This window comes from Lonchura striata, chromosome 1 (assembly GCF_050655825.1).
Source record: "Lonchura striata isolate lonStrDom1 chromosome 1, ASM5065582v1, whole genome shotgun sequence".
Lineage (NCBI taxonomy): Eukaryota > Metazoa > Chordata > Aves > Passeriformes > Estrildidae > Lonchura > Lonchura striata.
This window is the reverse complement of record NC_140703.1, coordinates 80,349,830-80,376,704: the sequence shown is the minus strand read 5'-3', so window position 1 is coordinate 80,376,704 and position 26,875 is coordinate 80,349,830. Positions and strand designations below refer to the sequence as shown.

Sequence of the window (26,875 nt, the reverse complement as noted above, 5' to 3'; positions counted from 1 at the left end):
TTCTACAGCTACCTCCAGAAATATGAAGAGCCCTAATCACAGCTCCCCTAAGTCTTGTCTTGACCAAATGAGAAAGTGCTGCACAACAATAGCTAGATATCCCTCAAAACAATTTTAATAGCAATAAATTAAATCCTGGTCCCTTTTCACTAATGGTGCATGTTCCTCAGCCACACTTTATGAAGTAGTAATTACTACAGTCCAAACATGCTTATTTTTTGACTTAACAGGTCACACATTGACATTGCAATCTGTACAATCATATGAAAACAAAGGGTGATGTGCCAGAGCCTGACATATTTCAACAATAATGATTAATGGAATGGAAAATATGGGAAATAAAATTTCATACAAAACCTGACGTTTACTTTTATAAAGGAAACAGGAATATACACTTTTCCCACAGTCTAGGATAAACACAATCAGGTTTTGGAAACCACAAAGAAGAACAAAGTACCGGCTGCCCACAATGAATGAACCACATGCCAAAACAAACAAGTCCCAACCACTTGATAAGATGTCAGAAAATGGCAAACCGAAAAAAATTAAAGGATTTAATTTCTTTTTTTCCTGGAATGCCCTCCACCCTCGTTAGAGTTCTGTCACTTATTGTGCTACCCTTTTGTCCGCTTTCAAGGGTCATTAGAGACCTTTTCATGTCCTAATAAAAATTCCATTTTTTTGGCTAATCTCCCTGTCACACAGAAAAACACAACTTAAAAAACAAAACAAAACAAAAAGAAAAATAGAGGCTCTTTTGTCATTTTCTTTAAAGGCTTTCAGAGTAAAGCCAGGTATCCTGACAACTTGACTTACTTTTCACAACTGGAAAGCAAACCATTAAAGTATTTCCTCGCACAGATATTCTTTACTTGCTGCCAAATAAGCTAGCATAGCAAACACCAAGCCCTTGCAAAAATAATTCAATAATTACTTTAATGAAGCCAAATAAATATGTATATAAAGAAGGCACCTTCTAAAGCCTCAGTCTCAAGACAAGACAAATATATCAGCAGCATTTTTACTGCCCTGACACTGTTGGAGCATACTGATATCCCTCTACAGCAGTTTCCCACCACTACTGTTTGCTGTGTCCAAAAAAGCATTACATCATTACATTCAGTATCAATTGCATTTAAAGTCAGTATAAGCACTAAAATCCATCTCTTAAATCAACGTCTGGGGGGACAAGGGTGGGGGGAGAGTAATGGGGAAGGTGAAGAAAATAGTTAAGAAACAGAGGGGAAAAAGCAATTTCCCTCACAGGTGTATGTAAAACACAAAAAGAAGAAAGAGAAATTCTTCAAGTCACAAAACATTTGTTACAGCAAGACCAAAGAGAACTGCCAGGCTTTGAGAACTGTGTTACAAAAGAAGTCAGAACATTATCATAATTAATGTTTCAAATTACAGTAAATAAATTTCAGCTATTAGATGTGATTAGATTTTTCTGAAAAGAGTTATTTCTGTTCCACTGGCAGGCTTGTGTTTCTGGGATTTGTAAATGTAATTGATGTTTTCAAGAAAATGAAAGGACATGGTTAACAATTATTCTTTTATTTCCCACCTCTTTAGAAAAAGGACCAGTCTCCAGTTTCTCTTGTAAAGTTAGTTATTTACATATTCTATACCTCATAATAGATGGTTTCATATTACATGTGATAGCAGGAAAGTAATCAAACAGAGGTAACAATGAAGAATAGCTAATTGTATGCATTGTCATTGCTCTCCTAATAAATTGCAAATTATTTGCTAGGAGGTTTACGGCAAAAAGGCAAGGGAAATTTATCATTTGTTCAAAGACAAAACACCCCCATGTCTTTACCTGCCAATACAGTAAAATTACATTGTTGATATAAATGTGCAATCTTAGCTATAACCAATTTATTTTCTGGCTGATTCAGTGCACAGAGCTTCAGACTAACTTAATTAGTATCATGTGAGTTTAAAGTATATTTTTCTCTTTACGAGAAAGTAACAAGCTAACTCAAATCTGGAAAAAGAATCACAAATTCAAAAAATCCATCTGCAGTCTCAAAGCTGTCAAATGGGTGTGAATGTTACATAAATATTATATGTATTTTTACATACACAGGCTACAGTATGTTATACTGCATATGCTATGTATATACAAACAAAATGCTTATGTACACATGTAAAAATAGAAAAGTGTATACAATCATAAAAAATGTGTTTGATTCTCCTCCTCTATCTCATATATGCTATACCACAGTAATTTCATAGATAATAATTTTAATCTGTAAATCCCAGTAAGTGACAAAAGGGTAGTGTGATATGACTAAATTCTTCTGCTTTGCCATAGAAAATTATTTCCACTTAGTTGGATATCAATGATGTATTCATTGTAAGATGCAGTAGGGTTACAATCAGCTTTGCATTAAGCCTGCAATGGATGAGTACTAGCAGATAAAAATGATAACAACCTTTACATGAAGAAGGATAAAGCAGCCTAAGAAAACATAAAATATATATTACTGAAAGATACTCTAAACTGACATTAGAGAACAACAAGATCTTAGACTATTTTCAACAAACCTTTTGGTCTTTAAAACTCTCCAAGCTACTGGAAGGCAGCAGCTGCAGAGAAGGAATGATACAAAAACAAAGAAACTCTAACAGACCAAAAGCAATTTTTTTTTCCTTTGCTTACAAGTGAAAAAGTAATGATATCCCCAAAAGTCAGAAATAATTTCAACTGGCAAAGGCAATCAGAGAAATAGGTACACAACCTTCTCAAACACAATTCTCTTGAACTGCTATGTACTGGCTTTATTTGCTGAAAGTAAATGGAGACCATTTCTTTTTTCTAGAGACAGAAAACACACATATTGTCACTCAACCAACATTTTTTGCAATTTTTTCAAGCTATGGCATGACTGTATTCCCAGTTGAACAACATGTCACAAACTACCAAACCAAAACCAAAATTACCAAACTACCAAACCAAAGCCCAGAAAATTTACAGATAGGCTACAGATTAAATTTTGAGCCAAACACTGGTAGTTTCCCAGCATAGTGCTGTTTTTCAGAATGCAGAATTTCTTGTAGCCCAGCCCCTATCGCTTCAGTTAAACTGCTCACTTACAAAAATTCTGAACATCTTATGCCAGGAATTTCAAATGGAGGATGCTATTTTTTGGTGAATAATTATAAATTCTTGACAATTCCACCTAACAAAACAGGCCAGAATCATCCCCAGAGAGGTTTAATTAAAAAACAAATTATTCCCACCATAGGGGGAATATTCCCATCAGGGAAAAAAACCCACACTATTTTACCTTGTAAAGTTCTAACAGATTCATTTGCTAGTACTTAACCTATGACATTTTGTATACATCAGAGTGCTTGGATATCTGGAAAGTTCCATCTTCCACCCATGTCACTCCTACCTTTGGAGTCCCATGGTTGGGTGAGAAAGGAGGAAAAAGCTGCAGAAATAGCTGTGAAACCTTTAAGTCATCCTCTCAACAAAAAAGGGGTGATTGATTTGACCTTACCAGTCTCATTCTCCCTCTCCTTCTAGCAAGCAGAACTTCATTTCAGCACTGCCTTTGCACTGTGCAAAATCCCAGTGGAAGGATGTAATCCCAGACTAGCAAAGTGACCAAGATTTGTAGTATGCTGGAGTCTGTCTATATCACACTGCACATTCAGTCTTGTTCACCCTCACAAGCCTTTCCACTTTGGGAATCACCCCACTTTTTCACAATTTAACATTCTGCACTGGTGCTGCCATCATTGTCTCCCCTTAGAGCATTAAACTACAGATGGGAAGTTAGCCTGATTTTGTGCACTGCTCTACCCTTAGCCATTACCACTTTCAGTTCACACTTTATAGTAAAAGCAGCCTCAGTCAGTTGTTCTTCCTCAGGGCATGTCCACATTTCCCAGGTTCTTACAAGGGCAGAAGTCATCCAGTGGGGAAAGAGATGATCAAGTGCTGTATGTGAAGTGTTTTGACTTGTGAAAGATGTCTGAGACTGATGTCAGTGGCACTGTGCTGAAGCAGTCTTTCACATTAAAAAGAATCCTGCCAGTATGCTGAAATACTGGCCTCCCCTGGCACCTGTTGCAAGCTACCTCAGTCACTTTCCAGGGACTAAATGGAATCTGTTCCCAAACAGTACAAATATAGATGTTAAATACAGGGTGAGTGGCTTACAGGGCATTGGTCCACACAGATAATTGTGCAGGTGCAGTTTCTAAGAGGCTGAAGCACCATATCACTACATTTTAGGAGTTCTTTTAATGCCTGGGATTCAGAAGTAGATGACTTAGGAATATCTGTCCTCCCATAAACAGAAAAACAAACACAGATCCTTCCCAAAATTTCTTTATGGGATATCCAATGTGACTGTTACTTGTTACTTCTTTTTGCAAGGCTTGTTTAATATTAAAACCACTGCAGGTATGCTATTACATATACAGAGAGTGCCTTCCAAGTATGTTCATGTGTTTCTTTAATCCTCTGAGACAATGAGGTGTTACAAAGAAGTAGATGACCGGTTTTAAAACTAACAAAAAAGAAACAGTCAAAACAAACAAGCCAAAACCCCCCACACAATCCTGTCCCCCACCCACCCAAAAAAAGCCTCCACAGGAAATACTGTTTATTTGGTGTTAGTAAATAATTAATCTAAAGGACATTTACTTCAACCTGAGATTTACAACAATACAATCATTAGGCATTTCATCTTCTCTGTGAACTTCTAAATTTTTGCTGTAAGTACATTGAATCACAATGTGACTAGAAATTCTGGAAGCTTTACCCTTGTTTTGGCATGCCTGTTCCTATAAGGGGGGGAATCATGCAGTCAAAATGCTGCCATGTGATTCCAGATCTGATAATGTCTGTGACTCCCCTGAGAAAAATTTTTGACAGGATCCATAGTCCTTTCTCACTTTTATGTCCCTCCTCTTCCTTCCCCTCTGCTCTCTGAATGTGTTACCATGTTCCAGAGAACTATTTCTCATCTTTCAGGGTTTAGATATCATAAAACTACAAGCTCTGTCAGTGAATGAACACAATGCTCTGTTCCTTGGACACATACAGAATCATTATAGTTATTCATCTTGAATATTGTTTATCTTGAAGATGGATAGCTCCAAGAGGAAAAAAATACAGCATAAGATGCCATGACAACTAATATTATTTTATTAACATATTGAGTTATTTGATTAACATATTGAGATTCCCCTGTGCCCCATAGATCCTGTCTGACCCATGGATCCTGAAATCCTGCCTCACAGATTCCTTCTGCCCCATAGATCCTGCCCTATAGATCCCTTATGCCCCACGGATGTCAGGGATTGATTGAAAATATCAGTTGATCACTTATTTCCTTCCTGAATGAACAAAAGAAAATATATTCATTTTCATTAAAGAATTTATAAAGGTAGTGATGTGTGATTTTAATTCTTCTGCTGTAGTTTCATGAGCTTTTATTCCCTTCACATATTCTCCATTTGAATCTCAGACAAGAAATTTGTCCCAGATTCAGCTAGGTTAGTCACAAATGTAACAGGCTGAAAAAGACCCAGGGAGTGAGCAGCAGTTTAATCAATGTGGGCCAGCAGGAATTCAGTGCTGGGGCTCACACTGGCTTTTCTCTACCCAAAAGTACAGCTATGTGGGTATAGGATAAACAAATGTCTTCAGATTATTCTGCGTCTGCCTTCTGGAGGCAACCTAGCAAGACAAATTTTGAAGTCATGGTTAAAGGACAAGAGCAGAGTATGTGCAGTAATTGCATAGCACTAAAAAATGGACTGTCAAGCAGCCATGAACACTGCTCACTAAACCTTCCCAAAATAATTTTCAGGGGTTAAGAAAAAGAATGTTCTGAGGTAATGGTACTTTAGATTGAAAACCTATATAATGTATCATATTATTATCACAGATTACATCTGAGATCTCAAAACAGCAAAATTTTTAAAAAAGGGTAATTTTTCTTACAAAAGTTTAAAAAATACACATATGAAAAAAGTCTCTAAAGAGTTGTAGGAAATGAATACTTAGGCAAAGGCTTTGTTCTCCTGTCAGACACTTCCCTGGAACAAAGACTTCATAACTTACAGCATTCTCATTTCTTCTGTTATTATAGACCAAAATAATAATCTAAAGAAACATTGTATCAGGGAAGCACTTAAATCTGTCATACCCCAGGATGCAGAATATACTACTCCTGCTGCAATTGTTGATGCAATAAATAAATTAAATGAAAAAATAAGTGATGCCATCACCAAATTCCCTTTAACACTAAGTAGAGAAAGCTCCCCTGATAAATCTTCATCTATTTCATTCACAAAAACACTTGAAGCTTGAGACTGATGATTTCAGCTTTACAGGATCATGTTCTTGTTTAGAAACTCCATTACTCTCTTAATTACACCTTGCTGTGACTGATAAAGACCTCTTCACTGCAGAGTTTGGGATGCCCAACAGACACAGAACGGTGATGCTGGAAGGGACCTCTCGAAATCAGGTAGTCATATTCCCTGTTCAAAACAAGGCTAATGTCAAAGTGATACCAAACTGCTCAGGTGTGGACCTTGTCCAGTTGAGTTCTCACTACATCCTACAGAGCTTCTGTTCATCTGAGACTAATTCTCTGAAAGCCAGGAAATACAAAAAAAGGAGGTCTCACCAGTGCTATTGTAAAATTGCTTTGCTGAAGATGCCAAAAGCCATGAAAAGTTTTCTAGGGTCCCGGCAGAATGCTTACACTACCTCTGCAGAGTAGAAGGTTTCATAACAGCAAGACAACAGAGCTGTGGGCCCAACAGCTTGGCAGTGAAAAGGCTGACTGCATATGATGGAACTAAGGGGTACAACAACATTGGCAAAGATGGTAACAAATAATTCAAACTAAGCCATTCTATGGTTCTGGCTCAGCATCCTTTTGCTACGGGGAACTATCTGCAAGTAAAAGGTATTGTAGGATGAGTTGAGTGTTTGATGGTGGGCTCAATGAAGGTAAAGCATTCAACAGCACTAAGCAGTTGTAAAATTTGTCCATGTAGCATTACCATAGAGCAGCCTTGAAATCTATGTGGTTGGCAGGGTGGTTTTTGAGAACTTGCCCAAATACAAGTACTTGTTGCTTTGAGGGTCTCCTCTTAGAGTCGTTTTTATCTTGAGCAACCTGCTCACCTTGCTGATACCTGGTGTTCCTGTGCACTGTCGCAGCAGAAGGTTGTCCCTTGCAACCTGACTAGTAAGGACAAAGCTGCAGTTAAGTTCAAGCCCATCTGTTGGACCCCATGGATTCCTTGATGTATCTAGAGGTCCCTTCAGATTCTAGTTCCCATGAGGAATAGAAGGTGTTCAAACTCAGTGGAAAAAGACAGCTTAATTCCTTCCTTCCACCTGTTCCCCAGTTCATGCTGGAGACAGAAGAGGTCATGGACATCTTTTGTGGGCACAGGGCTCACTGATATCTAGCTTACTTGTATATGGGAGGAGAGACAGAGAAGTAAAAATGCCCTAATTGTCCCAAAATATGCCTGTTGTCTTTCTTCCAACTTATTGCTTTCCAGGATACCATACCAAGCCACCATTCTCTCAGTTTCCACTGGAATTATTTTTCTTTTCCACAACTCAAATCAACCTCCACTTTCCACTCACTCTTCACAGGAATCATTAAGACCCTCATTTATTAATTTATTTATATTCTAAGTATTTACTAAAAGGTAATATATTCAAATCCTGTTTTATCTCAGTATTTAAAACATGCATTTGCAATTAAATGAAACCAAATCCCTTCAAATGTGAGGAAGGTGTATCGTAACTATATTCCTATAGTTCTTTGATTTTCAGCAAAGTCCAAATTCATAATACCTAGGTGTAAGTCAAATTCTGAGTCACTAAAATCTTTTGAAACAAGTATGGGGAAACCATTTTGGTGAAGTATTTCTGTACAAGAAAATGTCGTTTGCTTGACGAACAAAATCCTACACTTCAGGATGTGTTAAATTCAGCCTCACCAAATGAGAGGTAGAGTTTAGTCATAAGTAGAGAAAATGCTGAGAAACTACTAAAAACAGCCACAAAAAACCCCCATGATGAAATCTGAGTACTACAATAAATGTCATGGGGTCCCACACTCCTATTCCTGGAAACTGTATCTCAGAAGTCTCCTGCTCAAATGATCCCAAGTTTTCACCACTTCACCACTTTGTATCAAATCCTATGGATTTCACAGTAACCCAAAGCAGCACAATGATTTCAGAGCCCTTATGCTGTAGCCACAGGACCTGCAGTACACCCCAGGGTTCTGGTCCCACTCTCATCTGGGGACCTGGCCAGGCACTCTGCAGCTCCCATCTGCTGCACACAGATGGGCTTCCTCGCACAGGAAACAAAAGCAGGAGGAGGGGGGCTGCCACACATCCTTCTTGTGCCCTGGTATGCCCTAGACAGACTGTGACCAGGGCATATACTGCTCCACAGGCACTCGGGTCCCATTCTCTAGAAACTGTCCTAGAAAATGTGGGCTTTCAACTCAAAGGCCCTTCATAGCTCTGCAGCAGAGTTGGTGTTCTGCTTTGCTTTAATTCTCATTGAGCATTTAGTAGAGGAGTGAAAATACAGAAGCATGCTTAACTACTTATTTTTGAACATGCAACACATATGCAAAAATTTGAATTTCTAAGTTATAATTACATAAATATATTTCAAACAAAAACATTTTTAAATTCTTTATTCCCTGTTTCTATTTAACACTATTTAAGTGCTTTGCTAGATTGTGGCCAAACTGCAGAATTGAGCCAGGTGCATAAATCCAACCTTCAAAGGAATAAAATATTCACAAAGATTGTATTTGGTTGAGCAAATTTAGAAGAATGAAACCAACTATGAAGAAAAACTAGATTGGCTGAAAATTAATAAAGCACAGTTTGAATTATTCGATTCTTCCATATTTGTTGCTTAAATGGCTCTAGGGCTAGGTTTCGCAGAAAGAAGATACTTCAAGACTCAGGGGTCAATTGCGTTTGGAGACAAATTGACCTACAGGAACACACTTGTCTAATTTGGTTCTTGCAGTGGGGCAGGTCTACAGAACTATATAACCAAAAAACCAATTTTGATTCCAGTGAGCGACTATGAGAGGTCAAGTTTAAGGTTCCCATAAATTTACATATATACACTAAAAGATTAATAACTTCTCAAGCTACTGAGTTTCTTTGCTAAAAGCAAATGCAGATAAAATCTGAGAAGGAAACAACATATGTGCTTATTCCACATTCTGTTGGCTAGATACCATGCAGTCAGTCGTTGCATGTTGCTGTGCCTAGATCTGCAGTATTTCATAAGGTTTGGTCATACTCGGGGAGTGCAAGTAACATTACTGCTGGCTCAGCTCCTAGGAAAAAGCTTCTTTAGATCATATGATCATTAATTCTGAAACTAATTTTTGCCAATTCAACTCTTATTAGTTAAATGGTGTTACTACTATTAGTTATATATCCAGTCATATAGTAATATAGTTTGCAATGAGGTCTTGTGAACACAGTTATCCATTCTAAATATAATGCTTTTCACCTAGATAGGTTTTATAGATTCATACACTGGTATTTTTTCCTGTTCAATATTAGGAATGTACTTTATAAAATGGCACCAAAATGGAACAGTATTATAATAGTTACCAAAAAAAAAAAACAAAAAAAAAAAAAAAAAAAAAAAAAAAAAAAAAAAAAAAAAAACAACACCACAACCACCTAAAAATAAATAATTATTTCAGATATACACACTCAATCACAGCAAAAACAGTATTTTGCAGTTGGGTAATTTACCAGGGGCAAAAAGGAAAAACTAAATTCATGCATTTCATTGTAAATTATGAGAAATCTGACCATTGTATCACTGATAAATGTATAGGAAATAGATACTGTTGTACGTAGAAAAATGTTTTCATTAAGCTTTGATTTGTTTTTCATTATTGCCAGGATCAATAGATATTTGTAAATAAATAATTTGTCAACAAATATATAAATCCTGACTGAGGTTATATTTAGAAAATCATTCTCTGGTATGTGGAGTTGGTTGCAAAGACATAAGTGTTCAGAAGAAAAGAAAATACTATCACTTTAAGCTTTTCAGTCCTCTTTTCTTAGAGGCACACTGTTTTGGGATGTTTTCTATGTTTATCTTCTCAAATCATGGAACTAATCATATTCCTTATAAGTATATAAAAAAACATCTTACATGAGAGATGTACTGCCCTGTGACTTTCAAACTACAAAGGCCCAGAAGTGTAATAATCATACAATCCAAACATGAGGGAGAGACTCCTTTTACTGTAGGTCCCCATGTGGGATTTTGTTGTGGATTAGGAGGGAGGTTTTTTTTTATTTTATTTTGTTTCAGCTGATCCATTTTTTTGGTTGGTTGGTTGGGTTTTTTTCAGTAAACCACTGCTTATTTTTTACATGATTAAGAAACTCTATCTCCTCACAAGCCACTAAAAAAAAGAGAGCCTATAAGCTGGGGTAATCTTCTGTCTAAATAATGAGCTTCTTCTTAAAAGCAAGATATTCAAAACTCTAGGTAAGTAACTTTGAGTGCATTCAGAGCTTCAGTGAAGTGTATTTGTCTCAAAGTAGAAACATTCTGCTGTTTGTACAACATCACATAATTTTTATGATGCAGCAAGTCTAGGCCCCACGTTTCAGTATTATTTGCATGCCCGAGAGGCTTTGGTGAGATTACCTGTATAGTCCTCTGAGTGCCATCAATGGTGACAGACAACAAGGGTGAAGCCAGGTTCCACTCGCTGGTCACATTTAGTTTCATCCCATCAACTTCCACCTGTTGTGACACCAAACAAGGCTGTTACTATAAAGACAGACAGAAAACTGATCTCAAGTTCATTACTGCATACAAAGCAGCAACCATTTTAAAACAGATGGCTCCCAAACAACCTGTCATGTTTACTGCTTCTGCCATAAAAGACAGGGTCCAACAACAGTCTTCCAGCTATCTCTGGGGAGAGGTGAAGGACCTGTGAACAGCTGCCTCTGAGTAGCAAGGTTTCAAGTGATTTCCAGCAAGTAACAAACAGCCATCCAACTTTTAAACCTATCTGGACATGCTACATTTACTGCAATTAGACAAGTAATGCATATAAATTCCAGTGACACCTTGCAACCCACACAACAGGGCTTGCATATAATATTCTCTCCAAGGACCAAGGAAGAACTTTTCCTATGCTTCTAATGAAGGGCTTTGCATTGTTATCTTAATTAATATGAGGCAGTAATTAATTCTTCAGCATTTTGCCTCAAAGTCTAGAAAAACTTTGCAAATTGACATGTTTTCTTTCAGTATACAGCTGATCAGAGAAATACAATTTCTGACTTGAATGCCAATATGCTTATCCAGAAAGTGGGTTTTATTTTAAATCATACCATATTCATTATGCAAAAATATTTCTAGGTGAAGAGCAAAAATTCTGGGTTTTGAAAAACCAAATCAGATTAGCTGTAATGACACTTCTATCGTTCTTCTGTTGCATCACACTGCTTAAAAACACACATCACCCATTCAGCACTATAACAGTCTCAGAGATCATTATGAAAAAATTATTATATATGGACTAACGTAATTGGTGATTAATATTTATGGCAAGTTTTGAACACTTATCATTCTATTGAAGGTAGATAACTATTATTTACTATAAACAGAAGAAAAATAATGGTTGACCAAGTTCCTTCCTCTCTCAAAATCTCCAAAGTATTTTCTAATCAGTAAATTTCAAACAATAGTGATGACACAACTATTGCATACATTCTCAATAAACTAGAAAAAAAATCAATACATTTAGAATAAAACCTAAGCACACCTTTTGCAAAATAAAACTTATGAAGCCTACTCTTAGATATCAGACTTATCATTATTTGATCTAATAATAAGTATCTTAAAAGAAATCTGTAACAGAGAAATGCAGAGGAGCAGAGTGTAATTTGATAAATTTATTTCAGTTAAGAAGAAATAGTTCTGCCTTAAAAAACACTCAAATTTTATAGACTTTAATTAAACACAAAGTTTGCCTTAGTGATACAATCTATAAAATTTCCATGGGCTTTTTGACTATAAATAAAGTTACATGCAAAGAACAAGAAGAAAAACAAATCATTTATAATGGTTCACCAATAGGCCAGATTAGCTGGCATGCTTCAGGTACTTTACACTGCTCCAGTGATGCAAACCAGCCACAAACCTGGCTTGAGTTAAGCCAGACCTGCAGCTGGTTTGCATTTCCAGAGCACTGCAGAGCAGCTGGAACACTCTGGTGAACCCAGCCCACTCTCAGCAAACGTGTATCAGCAAATACTGTCTTTATTGAGAACAGGAGAAACATCTCAAAAAGACTTTTCCATATGGAGAAAAGCAAATCCAGTGCTCTGTCTCAATCCTCTGTGATTACCAAGTAAACTTCAGTAGGGCAATTATTTAAATTCTTTAAATGTTGCTATTTTTAAAACCAGAGAAAGAGAAAGACTGTCAGCACAGGAGGCTGGGTCTGAAACATCATTTACCATATGTCTCCAGAGATAGAGGTGAGGCACCATCAAAACAGACGAGGCTACTGGTCATCAAAACATCCTTCAAGTATACACCATACTGCTTGTGGCAGTGTAGGATTTACATGCAGCCTCAGAGAAAATCTATAGCTGCTATCTACAGTTTTCACAAAGGGTGTTCCAGGGGCAGGATGCAAGTCAATACCTCCACAACAAACTCACTGTAATCATTAGCTATTTTGTCACTGTACAGATGAGCAAAAGAGGAGTAAACCTCTTTGTCACAGTGGTAAATGACCTGTCCAAAATCCCTCACAAGGATCTATACAAGTCTCTCCATTCTTGATTCCAGATTACATTATTATCAAACATTTCTGGTGGAACCCACCCTGAAAGGAGAGCGCAAGCAGATGCTAAGCCTAAACAATCCATGGCACTCCAGGCTGCTTATATACAATAGGGAAACCAGCAGATAATATATTACCACTATTATGGTTTCTCTGTTTAAGAAAGAATAAGAGGGTCAGGGGAAGGGTTATATGAACTATATATAAACTGCAGCAGGCTTCTGTTGAGGCGCGGCATGCGCTCCTCGCCGCGGCACTCCGAGCCGTGCTGGGCGGTGAGGGAAGAGAACGGGCGGCCGCTTTCCCCCGCAAGCTCTGCAGTTTCAGTTCGTGGCGCGCAGGGACAGACGAAGGCGACACGGGACTTGGGGGGGGAACGAGATGGTTTTATTCCATGAGCCCCAAGACCCCGGCGGGCGGGGGGGCAAAGGTTTTATACAGAACTCAGGAGGACGGGTGTAGGAACAGTAACCAATGAGGGAATAGCAGGGGAGGAGTTTAGGGCAGAACTAACATCTGGAAGCTGAGGAGGGGGCTAGAATGAATGACAGGGAAGGTTCTAGGGAAAGGGGCAGGGAAAGGGGGGTTGGGGGGGGGAAACAGATATTAAACAAATATCAAATGAAAGAAAAACACACCACCGCATCTCCCTCTTTTACTTTATAAAAAGAAGGAGAATTTTGTGGTTTAAGCAAATTAATAAAACATGCAAATAATATAAAATTATATGATAACATTGTAAATTACTTAAAGGACATGAAAGACACATTATTGCATTTATAGGGCAGGAAGAGTAGTAACAGCTTAAATTAGACACAAGACTGCACAAAACTTGCTGTTTTGCTGTTCTGAGTAACAATTTAAAATAATGTAAATAATGTAAATAATTGAAATAGAATGAAATAATTGACAGAAATTAAACTAAAAAATTTAATTAGAATGATTAAAATTATAACTATCTAATTTGAATAAAATAATTAAATGGAATTATTGGAATTAAATATAATAAAAGATCAACTAAATATAACTAATAAATTTTTTAAATTTCGCAGCAATGCAGCAAGCCTGAAGCGATATAGTAGTTGAGTGATTCCTGTAGCAATAATGGTTAAACACAGTCTTTAAGTTAAAAAATATCAGAAAAGATTGAATTAATTATAATTACAACAAAACAACTTAATATAAAATCAAATTGTAACATTACATATTATTAAAAAAACATAAATTGAAAGACATTAAAAAATGATAAACTAATTGTGATTACAACATATGAAACATATAAAAACTTTATCTGGAATATATAAAATTGTCCTAAATTAAAGTCCAAATTAAGGGTACAAAGCACAGCAGGATTTGTGATTTCATCTGATTTAGAATTTGCTTCGTTGCGGTGCTTGCGATGTTTAGCTTTTTAAATTCTTAAAGCAGAGTCAGCGGATAACGGCGCTTGTTTTAAAGCAGAGTCAGCGGATAGCGATGTGGTTTGTTCAATTTGAATGTCCGTTTGAGAGGTGGGCATAATATCTTGAGTAATAATTAACTGGGATGATTTTTTTTTTCTATAAAATATAACTCAACAAACATATTATTCAAAAATAATCAAAAGCAAAAAGAGGAATTCGTAGTTAAATAAAAAGGAGTATTGGGTAGGGTACATTAAGGAATAGGATAGGGGAATCAGACAATCACTTAATTAGTGATTGCCATGATTAACAGGGGGTATCGGTAAGGGGTGGACCGGGGCGCCGCCATTTCAGGGGGAAGACAAAATGACGGATCCCCAGTTCCGGGTTTCGGCTCCATTTCCTCGGGAGAAGATCCCTCCCGACCCTCCCCCCGGAGGACGAGCCCGAAGAAGGATGGGGGAATATCCAACCCCGCCTCCCCACAATAGGGACTAGCTTCGTGCAGGGACGGTGCAGGGCTATTGGGAGAGAAATGGGACTGGCGGGAAACCAGGGGCGGAAAAGAAGGGTTAAGGCGGGAAATGGGTCCCGAGCGGCGTGGCCAGCGCCATCTTGAGAGGGGGTGCCAGATACACTGCACTTGGCCTGAGCAGTGTCCGGCAGGGCACTTGGGGCGGCTCGGCCACAGCAATCCCCAAGGGAGGATAGGAAAGGGTTTTAGGAAAGTCCGAGGGGATGGGGATATAGGGAGCTTCACAGAAGCAAAAAGGGGAAATTTATAGGAGGGGGGGGGGGCCGCCCGACGCAGCTGGATGTCGGCGCAATGCGTGGGTGTAAAGGGCCCCTTTTAACAACTCTCCTATAGCTAACGTGTCGTCTTCTTAGCTGATCCCTACTGGTGTCTTTTCTACCCCCTCCGTCCAGCCCAGAATGGGGAGGGGAGGATAGAGAAGACAACTTTTTCGAGGAGAAGAAAAAGCGATCTAATCTAGGTCCCCACAGAAGACTAGGCGAAGGATAGCACTCAGTGCTAGCTTCCCCCAGAAAAAGAAAACCCACCCGCTTGCCAAGGACATGCAAGGCTACAGCCCCAGTCTGGGCGCAGACGGGGGTTAAAACGCGAGAAAAAAAAGGTGGCAGACCCAGCCGCCCGTCGGGGCGACCCCCACCCCGTGTAGCCTACCTTACCTTGCAGGCTCGGACGGAGATGGCTTGAATCTTCTCCTCGACTCGATGGAAAAGTCGCGCTAAAAACTGGGGATGTTCCTTCCCGGTTTTGGCCCTTCCGGAAGCCTGGGTGTTCCCGTTAAACCAAGACTCGTCCCCGAAGCCTTGGTTTCGGCCACTATCAGCCTCCGGTGGTCTCGCTGCAGATGCTGACCGAGGAATGAACCTCTTCTCGGTCAGCCCCTCTTCAGGCTCCCCCGAGCCGCTGCCAAAACCGCTCTCTGTGTCCTCGGGTAAGTCTGCCCGCCAAAAAGCTCTGCAGCCCGGCTGCCCGTGCAGCGCGGCTGCTCCCGGGCGGGAAGATGGCGAGAACAAAGAGGGTCCCGGAGCGTCAGTTTTTCGCTCGGCGCTCAGCTCCTCTTAGCATCAGGCAGAGCTTTTACGGCCGTAGATGTTCCTCTTCCCTCCTTCTTCTTCTGTGAGGCGGGCGCCCCCACGAATTTGCCCGTTTTTTCTACAAGACGAAGGAGGGAACCATCCTCTCGCTACCATATGTTGAGGCGCGGCATGCGCTCCTCGCCGCGGCACTCCGAGCCGTGCTGGGCGGTGAGGGAAGAGAACGGGCGGCCGCTTTCCCCCGCAAGCTCTGCAGTTTCAGTTCGTGGCGCGCAGGGACAGACGAAGGCGACACGGGACTTGGGGGGGGAACGAGATGGTTTTATTCCATGAGCCCCAAGACCCCGGCGGGCGGGGGGGCAAAGGTTTTATACAGAACTCAGGAGGACGGGTGTAGGAACAGTAACCAATGAGGGAATAGCAGGGGAGGAGTTTAGGGCAGAACTAACATCTGGAAGCTGAGGAGGGGGCTAGAATGAATGACAGGGAAGGTTCTAGGGAAAGGGGCAGGGAAAGGGGGGTTGGGGGGGGGAAACAGATATTAAACAAATATCAAATGAAAGAAAAACACACCACCGCAGGCTTCTCACAGAATGGAGCTACCGGGTCTTAGCTGCCTTCACCTGCAGCTCACTATGTTATGTGCAACTGAGGAAGATGACAGAAATCACAGAATATTCCCAAGTTGGAAGGGATCCACAAGGATCATTGAGTTTAACTCTTAAATTAATGGTCTATACACTACCTGTGCATTATTTGCACAATGTGTAACCAACTGATGATGTGAAGCCAAGAGAATCCCAAGGAAATGTGGCTACCTATGCTCTGATAGGTAGGATGACAAAGAGAGGATGTCAAGATATCAGAGAAAATAAACAAGGACTGAGGATAAGATATTTACCATGTAGTGACCACATTCCTTTTACTATAAATGAGGTAAAAGGCAGGGGTGGAGGGGAAGACAGGACACAGAGTGCCAAAACCAGATGGGGATTGAAATCAAACCAACACTTTATCTAACAGAGCAAACCTTCTTTCTGCAGCTCAACAGCCAACAGCCTAGCACGGCTAGCAGGTAGAAATAAGGGAAGACAGAAGATGGTAGAAGAACCTGTCAGAAGTTTGCATTTGCCTTCATTCCTCCTCTAGCAATGGATAACGTAACTGAACCTAATGAATACTGCAATAAACTCAGGACCTTTTTGCTTTAGGCTTGTAGGGTTGGGGGTGGGGGTTTAGGGTGTGAAGGGGGACATGGGGATTAACTAATGACATTGCATTGACTACTTCCCATGTTACTTTGTTTCTTTGCTCCTAAGACAGCCATGAACAAATCACCATGCAATGGATGCTAAGACTTGAAATGCAGGGAAAATATCCCAGTCAATTCACTCCTGCAGTGGGTCACATTGTGCTTTATCACACCTATATAGTGTAGCTTTATCCTTAACTACTCAGTTCCAAGTATACACATATGTGTCTATGCATCTACAGTAACTGTGTTTGCATTGTTGCACTACAACCATGTGACATGGTGGTAGTGAATTATTCCTTTTTTAAAAGGTTTGTTTGTTCCTATGTGAGGACATAAAAGACGAAAGCAGCCACAGTCCTTCACAATTATTTCCAATTCAAAAGCTACTGTAAATGAGGTCTCAGAAAGAAGAGTGACAAGTCCAAGACACAATGCTAGAAAAAGGTCAACAGCTTACCCTACTGTCACAACTTTGCAGATTTTCACTGGCATGCACCTGAACTACACAAGTAGCAGCCCCTTCACCTCTTGTGGAGTGAGTTCCTGATGTTCAGCATGATATGTACCAGCTAACCAATAGTGCAAAGAGCTGCAAAGCATAATCTGCATTCAGTTTCCTTTAGAGAAGATAATTTGGCATTCTGTGTGCATGTCAGGCAATTAAAGAAGGCAGCACAAGCCTGAGTGTTATAGCCCTGTTAATTTACTAATGCAAAGTCTCGCGTACATCTGGCACATGTCACTTCTTTTCTCCTGGAAATGAAGGTGGTTTTCCAGGAGACTAGAGGGCAGCTAAACCATTTGTTTCCTGCCTGATCCTTCAAAACATTATGTCTGAAGTTCCTCATGTCAGCCTTGAGTCCAACTAACTTAAGTCTGCTGATTTAATCCCATGGTTTCAATTCTGCCTCTCAGCATGGTGTTTAACTCAAGATGCTGGCCCTAACGACTTGGCTATGCCACCCTCAGCACAGGACTTACAGCACTTAATTCTACCTCTTACTGTAACAGAAGTGATGACATTCTCTAACCAATCATATCTAGAAAATGAAATATCACCCTCTGCAGACCTGCCTTGCTAAAGTCTTTCTCTGACCAAGGCAGCTGCCCATGAAGAGGTACTTCTCAGGAAAACAGACATTACTCTTCACAGGGTATGAATATTCATTGTCATAGCCTCCACTCCCTTCAACTGGCATTAATCTAAGGCACCAGTGGGCAGCAAGGGCTCTACAAAGTGAACCTTAAAATCATTCCTGCAAGGAAGGAACAATAACAGCAAGCATAACTCTTGTAAACGTGAGGTAGCTTATATGTTTGAGGCTACAAAACCTACAAAAAGATCTCCTCTTCTGTGGAAAAAGTAACTGTCTCAAGCAGAAGACTCCTTACCTCCATCACTGCTAACCACACCATCCATGCCAAAACATCAAGGAGATTCTTCACATTTTTACAAATCAGGTAAAGGATAGGTATTGCTTCTTGTGCAGAAGAGGGGGTGACCAGACAATCTGTAGCACAGTGTGGCAATAGAAGGCCCAGCCACCGGCAGCAGTATTCAGCAACAGCCTGCAATGACCTCAGACTAAGCCAAATTGGGTTGGATAAAGCAGTTTTTGGTTCCCAGTTTTCACAAAATGCATGGAATTCTCATCTAATCTACTGTCTAGCCAACAGAGAAGCACATGGGGATGGAAGACAAAAGGCAAGTGAAAACTGTTCTCTTTCAATGGTTACCTTTTGCAGTCCCATGCAACCTCAAGAATGTAAGGAAAGTCTTTATGGGGGTGATGAGCCCAAGATGTCCTTTAGAAGCATGATGCATGAAACCCCAGGCATGTCGTAAAATATTTTGCTAGTTTTTAATGTAAAAAAATTCACAGTTAGCAGAAGAGTTTGAACACTATCTTGCATTTATATATTCCCATAGCAAATAATCACAACACACTTCCTTATCATGAAAATTACTGGCTACCTCAAGCCTGCAAGAACATGTGGTAATTTGCAGAGTTGTCTTGGAAACTATTGGGTCTTCTTATACAACTTTCTCTAACTTCCCCACATTACCTTTAAAAACCTTGAGCAAAATCAGAATCATATTTGCCACATTTGCAAATAGCAGCAACAAAATAGTGCTTCACACGTTGTCATTCATAAATGCAAATGAATTATGCATAAATGCAAAGAAACCCAGTAAGATTTCCCATGTGGGCAGTTCTTATTAGTTAAGCTTCTTGTATATCTTACTCTGCTGTTCTTTGGACTGTATTTGATAGTAACCCAGGGTTTGATTACTCCCAAAGCATTTGATTTTTCCAGGACCATATCCTGGAAGAGGTGACAGTATACTCTCATCAAGTTTACAGATGGCACAAAACTGGGTGAAACACTCGAGAGCAGGGCTGCCATCGTGGGGGGCCTAGGCAGGCAAGAGGAAAGGGATAATGAAAACTTTGTAAAATTCAAGAATAATTTTTAAGTCCAACATGTGAGAAGGATGAACCCATCACGAAGATACATTGCTACCTGACTGTCTAGGGAGCAGCTGTGTGGAGAAGGACTTGGGCAGACACATAAGCAGGACGTCATCGAGTCAGCAGCGTGCCCTGGCACCAAAAGTTGCTATCAGTGCCCTGTGCTGTTAATAGAGGTGTAATCTGCAGATAGAGGGAAGTCATTAGATCCTGCTACTCAAAACTCAAACCACATCAAATACTGTGTCTACAAGACAGACATTGACTTTGGTCAGTTTAACAAAGTTCCCATTAGCCCATTCCTCTTGCTTGCCCAGGTCCCACTGGGTGGCAGCATTGCCCTTGACTACATTGAGCACTTTCTCCAATTCTGTCTTCTGTAGATCTAAGGACTGTGCACTCCCACTGCTGCCTCCAGGTACTGATAAGGTTGTTGAACACAACTGGTCACAATACAATCCCTGATAGTCCCTTGGTGATCTCTGAGCACAGTACAACCCATTAACCATGGCCCACTGAGTCTGACAACTCAACTGGCTTTTTATCTTGCTGGGTGAGATCACGACAAAGACTTGTTAAAGTCAAGGTAAATGACATTCACTGCTCTCCCCTAGACCACAAATCCTGTCAATTTATCATAGAAGTCTGTCAGGTTGATACCATTTCACGTGAGATCTCACCAGAGTGGAGTAGAGAGACAGCATCACCTTCCTCACCTGCTGGCCATGCTGGTTTTGATGCAGCCCACAATACTACTGGCTCCCATGAAGCCGCACCCCCAAATCCTTCTCAGCATGGCTGCTTTCAATCCATTTATCCCCCAGCCCATACTGATACCTGAAGTTGTCCCAAAGCAAGTGGAGCACCTTACACAAATAAAGAATGCACTGACATCCACTAGCCTGGTGTCCAGGATCTATGCCCTGCTAATCTTTTTCTTCATTTCCTTCGGACAGCCATTTATTTCATGGCTATCATAGCCAAGACTATCTTTGGTATCACCTCTTCAATCAGTTCTTCCTTGAAAGTGAGTTGCAGATCTGGGTGTGTCAACACCAGTTCATCTATCCAGTACTAGTATCAAATAGTTATCCCAAACTCCATTCAGAAACCTTCCACCATTCATCCCATATGTTGTCCTTCCAGATGATGTCAGGTGTCCAGCACATCCTGTGACAGAGATTTCCTTCAGTTGTTTAGAGAAGTCTTAGTTGACTTCCTCACCTAGATCAGGGGACTGTACTATGCTATTTTAATTTTTTTTCAATTGATCAATCCAGTGACCTTCACCTGCTCAAGTGATTTCCTAGTCTGGACACTTAGCTTTCAGTTTCTCTGTAGGCACAGAATGATTTGCTCTCCCAAAAACTTTCTAAATATATGGCAAATTTCTAAATAGATGGATTTCTCTTCTATCTAGTTAAGAGAGATGCCTTCTGGCCTCCAAGCCCTCACAGTCATATATCTGCTTCCTAAGCTCTGTCCAGTCATATGTGCACACACTGTGCTTGCTGGTGCCAGTCCTGGTGCTAGATGTGTCCTGGAGACACTGACAGAATTGACATTCCCAGCAGCCAACACATGCCTGCCACTTTGTCACCATCACCATCCAATTCTGCATGCACACTGCTACCAAAACCCCAACTTTACATGCACAGGTCATACACAGGCAGGGAAAGCCGTATTGAGAGCACTTTCAAGATGACTGCTCTCAACTCAGCGAAAGAAAACTTAATGATCCAGAGTCCATTGGGAAACCACCCTTATTAACAAAGGGTCCAGAAAGGCTGGACATACTTTTAAGATGGAAACCTTAAAGGTGTGGGAGCAGGCCATCACTACATACTGAAAGACAAGCTGGCAGGGAAGATCAGCCTGGCTGAACGGGAAGCTTTTGCTGGAACTCAAGAAAAAATGAGAGTTTATGACCTTTGGAAGAAGGGGCAGCAAACTCAGGAAGAGTACATGAATCACGTAGAGAGAAAATTAGAAAGGCGAAAGCTCAGCTAGAACTCAATCTGGCAACTGCTGTGAAATATAATAAAAAGTGTTTTTATAAATACATTAACAACAAAAAGGAAGGCCAAGGAAAATCTCCATCCTTTATTGGATGCTGAGGGAAATGTTGTAACCAGGGCTGAGGAAAAGGCAGAGGTACTTAATACCTTCTCTACCTCAGTCTTTAACAGAAGGACTGGTTTTCCTCAGGACAACCAGCCCTTGAGCTGGCAGTCGGGGACAGGGAGCAGAACAGAGCCCGGCAATCCAGGAGGAAGCACTTTGTGACCTGCTGTGCCACTGAGACACTCACAGCTCCGTGGGGCCGATGGGATCCATCCGAGGGCACTGAGGAGCTGCTGCAAGAGTTCACCAAGCCTCTCTCAACCATTTATCATCAGCCACGGTTAACTGAGCCTGTCCCAGGTGACTGGAGGTTGGCCAGTGTGACACTCATTTACAGGAAGGGTCAGAAGGAGGATTTGGGCAACTACAAACCTTGCAGCCTGACCTTGGTGCTGGGGAAGATTGGCTTCAGTGCAATCACATAGCATAGAGAGGACAACTGGGGCTCAGGCCCAGCTAGCATGGGTTTAGCAAAGGCAGGTCCTGCTTGACCAACCTGGTCTCCTTTTATGACCAGGTGACCCACCTAGAGGATGAGGGAAAGGTTGTGCATATTGCTTACCTGAACTACAGTAAAGCCTTTGGAACTGTTTCCCACAGAATACTCCTGGAAAAGCAGGCTTTGTGCCATGGTTTAGCTGACAAGGTGTGTTAGATTAAAGGTTGGACTCATTGATCCTGGAGATATTTTTCAACGTTAACAAATCTATGATTTTATAGAATTTTTCTTCCTTCTTAAAAATGCCACATTATGAAATTTGGTAGATGGACACTTCATTTAGCACACATAAATGTCTTAGAAGTTTTGCTTATTACAAATACCAACAGTCTAAAAACCTGCAATATTAGTTGCCAAAAAAAGTGCATGAAAGAGCATATAGGACAGAGAGAGACCCTGCGGCCAACAGTGTGGTATATAGACAAATGTATAAAAGTGTCATAAAAAGAAGTTCCTTTAAGCCTAAAACTGTAAAAATTGAATTCACTGATGCTTATATGACATCAGTTTCTTTGATTCAAATTAACCAGCTGTATTATCCTGTATTTTCAGTTATTGACAATATATTCACATCAGATTAGCAGACTGACCTTTTTTCTTTTCTTCAAGTGACTGTAAGGTTAGCCTTTTGGACTTTTGAAGTGGTTGGCCAGATGCTTTCAAAAGGAAGTTAAAGTATGTGAGTTTCAATCTCATTAAAAAGGCCTTTTTTTTAAACAAACTTTCCTTTTGTTCATATCAGCACTTACTTTTTTAAAAGACCCCAAGAGAGAGTTCCAGTCTATAGATCACTTGTCCTGAAGAAAGCTCTGTTAACTATTTATAGATCATGTCCTTTTGTACTGAACTAGATCAAGCAATTTATTCAGTGCATGACTGCAGGAGAGAAATTCATTTGCTCTAAGTGTCATCAAGGCAGCCTTTTACCTGCTATGAACAAGACCAGATGAACTGAATTGCTGGGCTTTTACTTCAAATGCACATTTTGACATTGTGTGGGGTGCCATCATAACTTTCAAGTTTTCAAAGTATTAAGCACATTCACAGAATGGGCAGTCCTCAATCACAGGAGCAGCAAATAGCACATAACCACTAGAATAAATCAAACACATGTGCACACATTGAAATTATCTCTCTTTTCTTTAAAGTAGCACTTATAGATGCAAATTGCCATTAGCTGCTTTGGTAGATCTCACTTTAGAAATGGGAGCATGCCAGCATAGAGACCAAGGAAAAGAGCACACAACAGGCATCAGCTCCTCAGCTTAACAACAACAGAATCAAAACAAAAGGAGAGGGAGAAGTGATGGCCTTCATCACCTCTAATCAGCAAGGGCTTTCTTCAAGCATTTACCAGGGAAGTGATCCTCTCTGCAAAACCTAGTAGAGAGGCTGTATGCAACAAAAACACTTCAATGCAGCAAATGCTTTGTTTTACTCCTTCAGGTTTCCTTGCAGAGTCATTATTAAAATGACATGTCGTACTTGTAACCTGCCTGAGCCCACTAAGGCTACAAAAAAAAAAAAAAAAAAAAAAAAAAAAAAAAAAAAAAAAAGGAGGGGGTGGCAGAAGTTAAAAATACATCAAGAAAATAAGACAACATTTAAAAGTAATTAACATCTGCTGGCAACAGCTTCAGACACAAGAAGTACAGCTGGTTTGGGGAATATGGGTGTCTATTGTTATTGAATCAGTGTGGAAAAGAAGAAAAGAACATGATTTGCTTTCCTTTTCACTTTGCTCTACAGAGACAAATGCCCTGGTGCTGCAGCTCTGCAGCTAAATATGCTCCAATCTGGCTACAGCTATTGCTCCTAGGTGGCTGGAAAATCGTGCAGGTGGTTCAAACAGTATTGCTATCATGTGCATACTGGGCACTTTGAAAGCTGCATTGCACTCAGCTCCCCGTGTTTGATAGGATAATCTGTTGAGGATATCCTTGTTTTCCGTCTTGAAAAGGAGTTTAGCACAGGGACCAATGACAGGATCTGAGTAACTAGGAGCATTATGCTGGGAGCTAAAAACACATAGATTAACAGATTCTGATAAGGTAGATAGAGCTGGTTTAGTAGCTATTGAATCATGATTCATGTCTATATACTGAAATCATTAAGCAAGCTTCATTCCAAAATGACTTTGAGCTGCCAAGTTTCCATTCTTTCACTTCAGAGGCACACAGAGATCCCCAAGCCCTATCCCAATTGACAGTATAAATTCTCAAAGAGTAGAATGACATTATCATACCAAAGTGCCACTATAAAACACGACAGACTAAAATTCGTACTACCCTTTCAGAAAAAACACATTTTGGAATATATTTCTTTCTTTTTACGTATTCACCTAATACATATATTCATTTAGTGAATATTCATTTGATTCAGTAAAAGCTATGTAATAAGGATACACAAGCTAAGCTAAGACAGATTTTACTTTTTTTTTTTTTTTAATAGACTGTATCACCAGAAGCTGGATCTCAGGCTTAGAGTCAAGAATTAATGAAGTACTGCATTGATTGCCAATGTGCTGCTGACAAGTCAAGTGTAAGTCTCAAGTCTCAAATTTTTGTTTTCATAATTAGGAGAGGGGTGGGAATTAAGACTAGCCAGTGAGGAACTCCCAGCACTACCACCCAGATATCAAAAACTGGTTCCGATTGGTCTTTTTTCTATCTACTTTCTAAACTGAACATTATGCATTAGGTAGACTTCCATGTCCGATCTAAATAAAACATACCATAGCAATCTGAAGAGCATTTGCAATCATGAGGATCATATACATTAGCTCAGAAGTGTTTTATTTCACACACCATTTACAACTTGATACAGGGATCCAACAAAATCAGCAGGCACCAAAATAGCTAATGAGAAAGAAAAGCACCACTTTATTATATTTGGAAGTTGTATTCCACTTCGGCCTACTTATGTAGGGTGGATGCTCCGACTGGACACAGTCTGCCACTGATTTAAATTATTTTTCCCATTTTACTACCATGGCAGCAAGCCTATGTTCTCTTTCAATTAGTAAATAGCTAGAATAAGCAACAGTTTAAAAAATAAAATAAAAAAGTGTCTTTGATTTGACATTGTGTAGTGACAAGAAGAAAGTACAGTGGGCAACTGAGTATGGATTTCGTCCAGCAGTTCCAACCTGCTGCTCTCAGCTGTCACAACAGGATATAGATCAACACCAGTCCTTTGAATATACCCAGTCCAAGGTTATTCACCACTTCAACTAATAGCTTCACATGCAAAATATTTGCTATTGTATATCTTCCCCAAACTGCCCTAGATGGTTCAGAACAATAGGTGTATCATAGAGTCAAACCTGATTCTTACAAAAGCCAAATCTCTTTTGATCTCATCTGCAATGTCCTTTGATCAAATAGCCAAAGTGATCACTTCTGTATACATCACCAAGCATTGGGATTAAGGTAAACAATAAAATTATAACAGCTAGACTAGCCTTAATGTTTCTCAAGTATAAGAAAAAGTATTTAGAGGAGACCTTTTCATTGAGTCAGGAGATATAAGCAGATTTTAATTTTAGAAATAAAAATAAGCATTGAGGAAGAAGAGTCTTGATGCAATAAAAATACCTATAAATCTATTCCCATTGTTTGGTTACTCTCAAGGTTTAATGACTTAAAACCAAAGCAAGTGTTTTTATCTGATAACTTTTCAGAAGCTGGTGAGAAGTAATAGCATTATGAATCCTTACCAAATACTTTCCATAATTTCCTGCTCCCCAACCACACACTTGAATTATCTCTCTTGGGCATATTTGACCAATACCAAAACAAAAACACTCATTTTTATCAAAACACACCAGCCATCTTGCAGGGAAAACTGTAAGGAACTAGTAGTAGCAGAAAGTAAGCATATTCCCTCTTCAGAAACCTCTCCACTAGCTTTAAAATCAAAGCAGAACAGGGAATAAGAATGTCACCACTCCAGATGTGTCAGTGATAAATAGGAAAGAGAAGAACACAGGCCAGTGCACAGGGGATAGGGATGCAAAGCTGACACAGCAGGTGAAAGATGAGATATCACAAGAGTCATAAGCCACTTACACAAAAGAAGAAATGCAAAAGTTTCACAGTGTTTCCATATGCAGAACAAATCAAGCCATGTAGCAAGGTAAAAAAGATGTTTGCATCTAATGCTATTTACCTTAGAAGTTAATGGGATTGCATTGTTTATGTTAACAAACTGATTACCATGAATTCACTCAAGAGGCATAAAATAAATGAAGAAATGTGTGTGAATAGATACCTCTTCAAATTCAGTATTTCCTCATGGTTCCAGCTACTTACATTTAAATAGGTGACAGTGGCTTGGCACTGACTTTTACTGGGGTAAATTCAAATCCACCATGCTCACAAAACCAGTTAAATAAGAAGCAATATTTTCTTTTTAAAAGCCATATAAATTAAATTTTTTCTTTTTTACGTTTTAGGTTGAACAACTTTAATTACATTTTTAGTACATAAAAGTTGATATGGAAACTGTTCCACAAGTTGTTTGGAACATTCAGTTTTCCGATCTACGTAAATGCAGGGGAAAAAGTGAAGTGCACACCCTGAAATAATTTGGCATTAGAGACAGATTACCTACATCCTTTAGCATTAAACAAGGACAATTTCCTTAACAGAGAAACCTCA

The 26,875-nt window shown here is 39.7% G+C and overlaps 1 protein-coding gene across 4 annotated transcripts in view; it reads right to left on the bottom strand.

Moving 5' to 3' along the window:
- Positions 1-26,875, bottom strand: part of PCCA (propionyl-CoA carboxylase subunit alpha) — a 271,230-nt gene that overhangs the window by 59,932 nt on the left and 184,423 nt on the right. For all 4 annotated transcript variants that reach the window (XR_014949358.1, XR_014949359.1, XM_077781501.2 and 1 more), the window contains exon 20: positions 10,733-10,831. Coding sequence is in view for 2 of the 4 variants with exons in the window: in XM_077781501.2 (XP_077637627.1) it covers positions 10,733-10,831 (99 nt within the window). In the remaining 2 variants the exon portion in view is untranslated. The remainder of the gene's footprint in view (positions 1-10,732; positions 10,832-26,875) is intronic.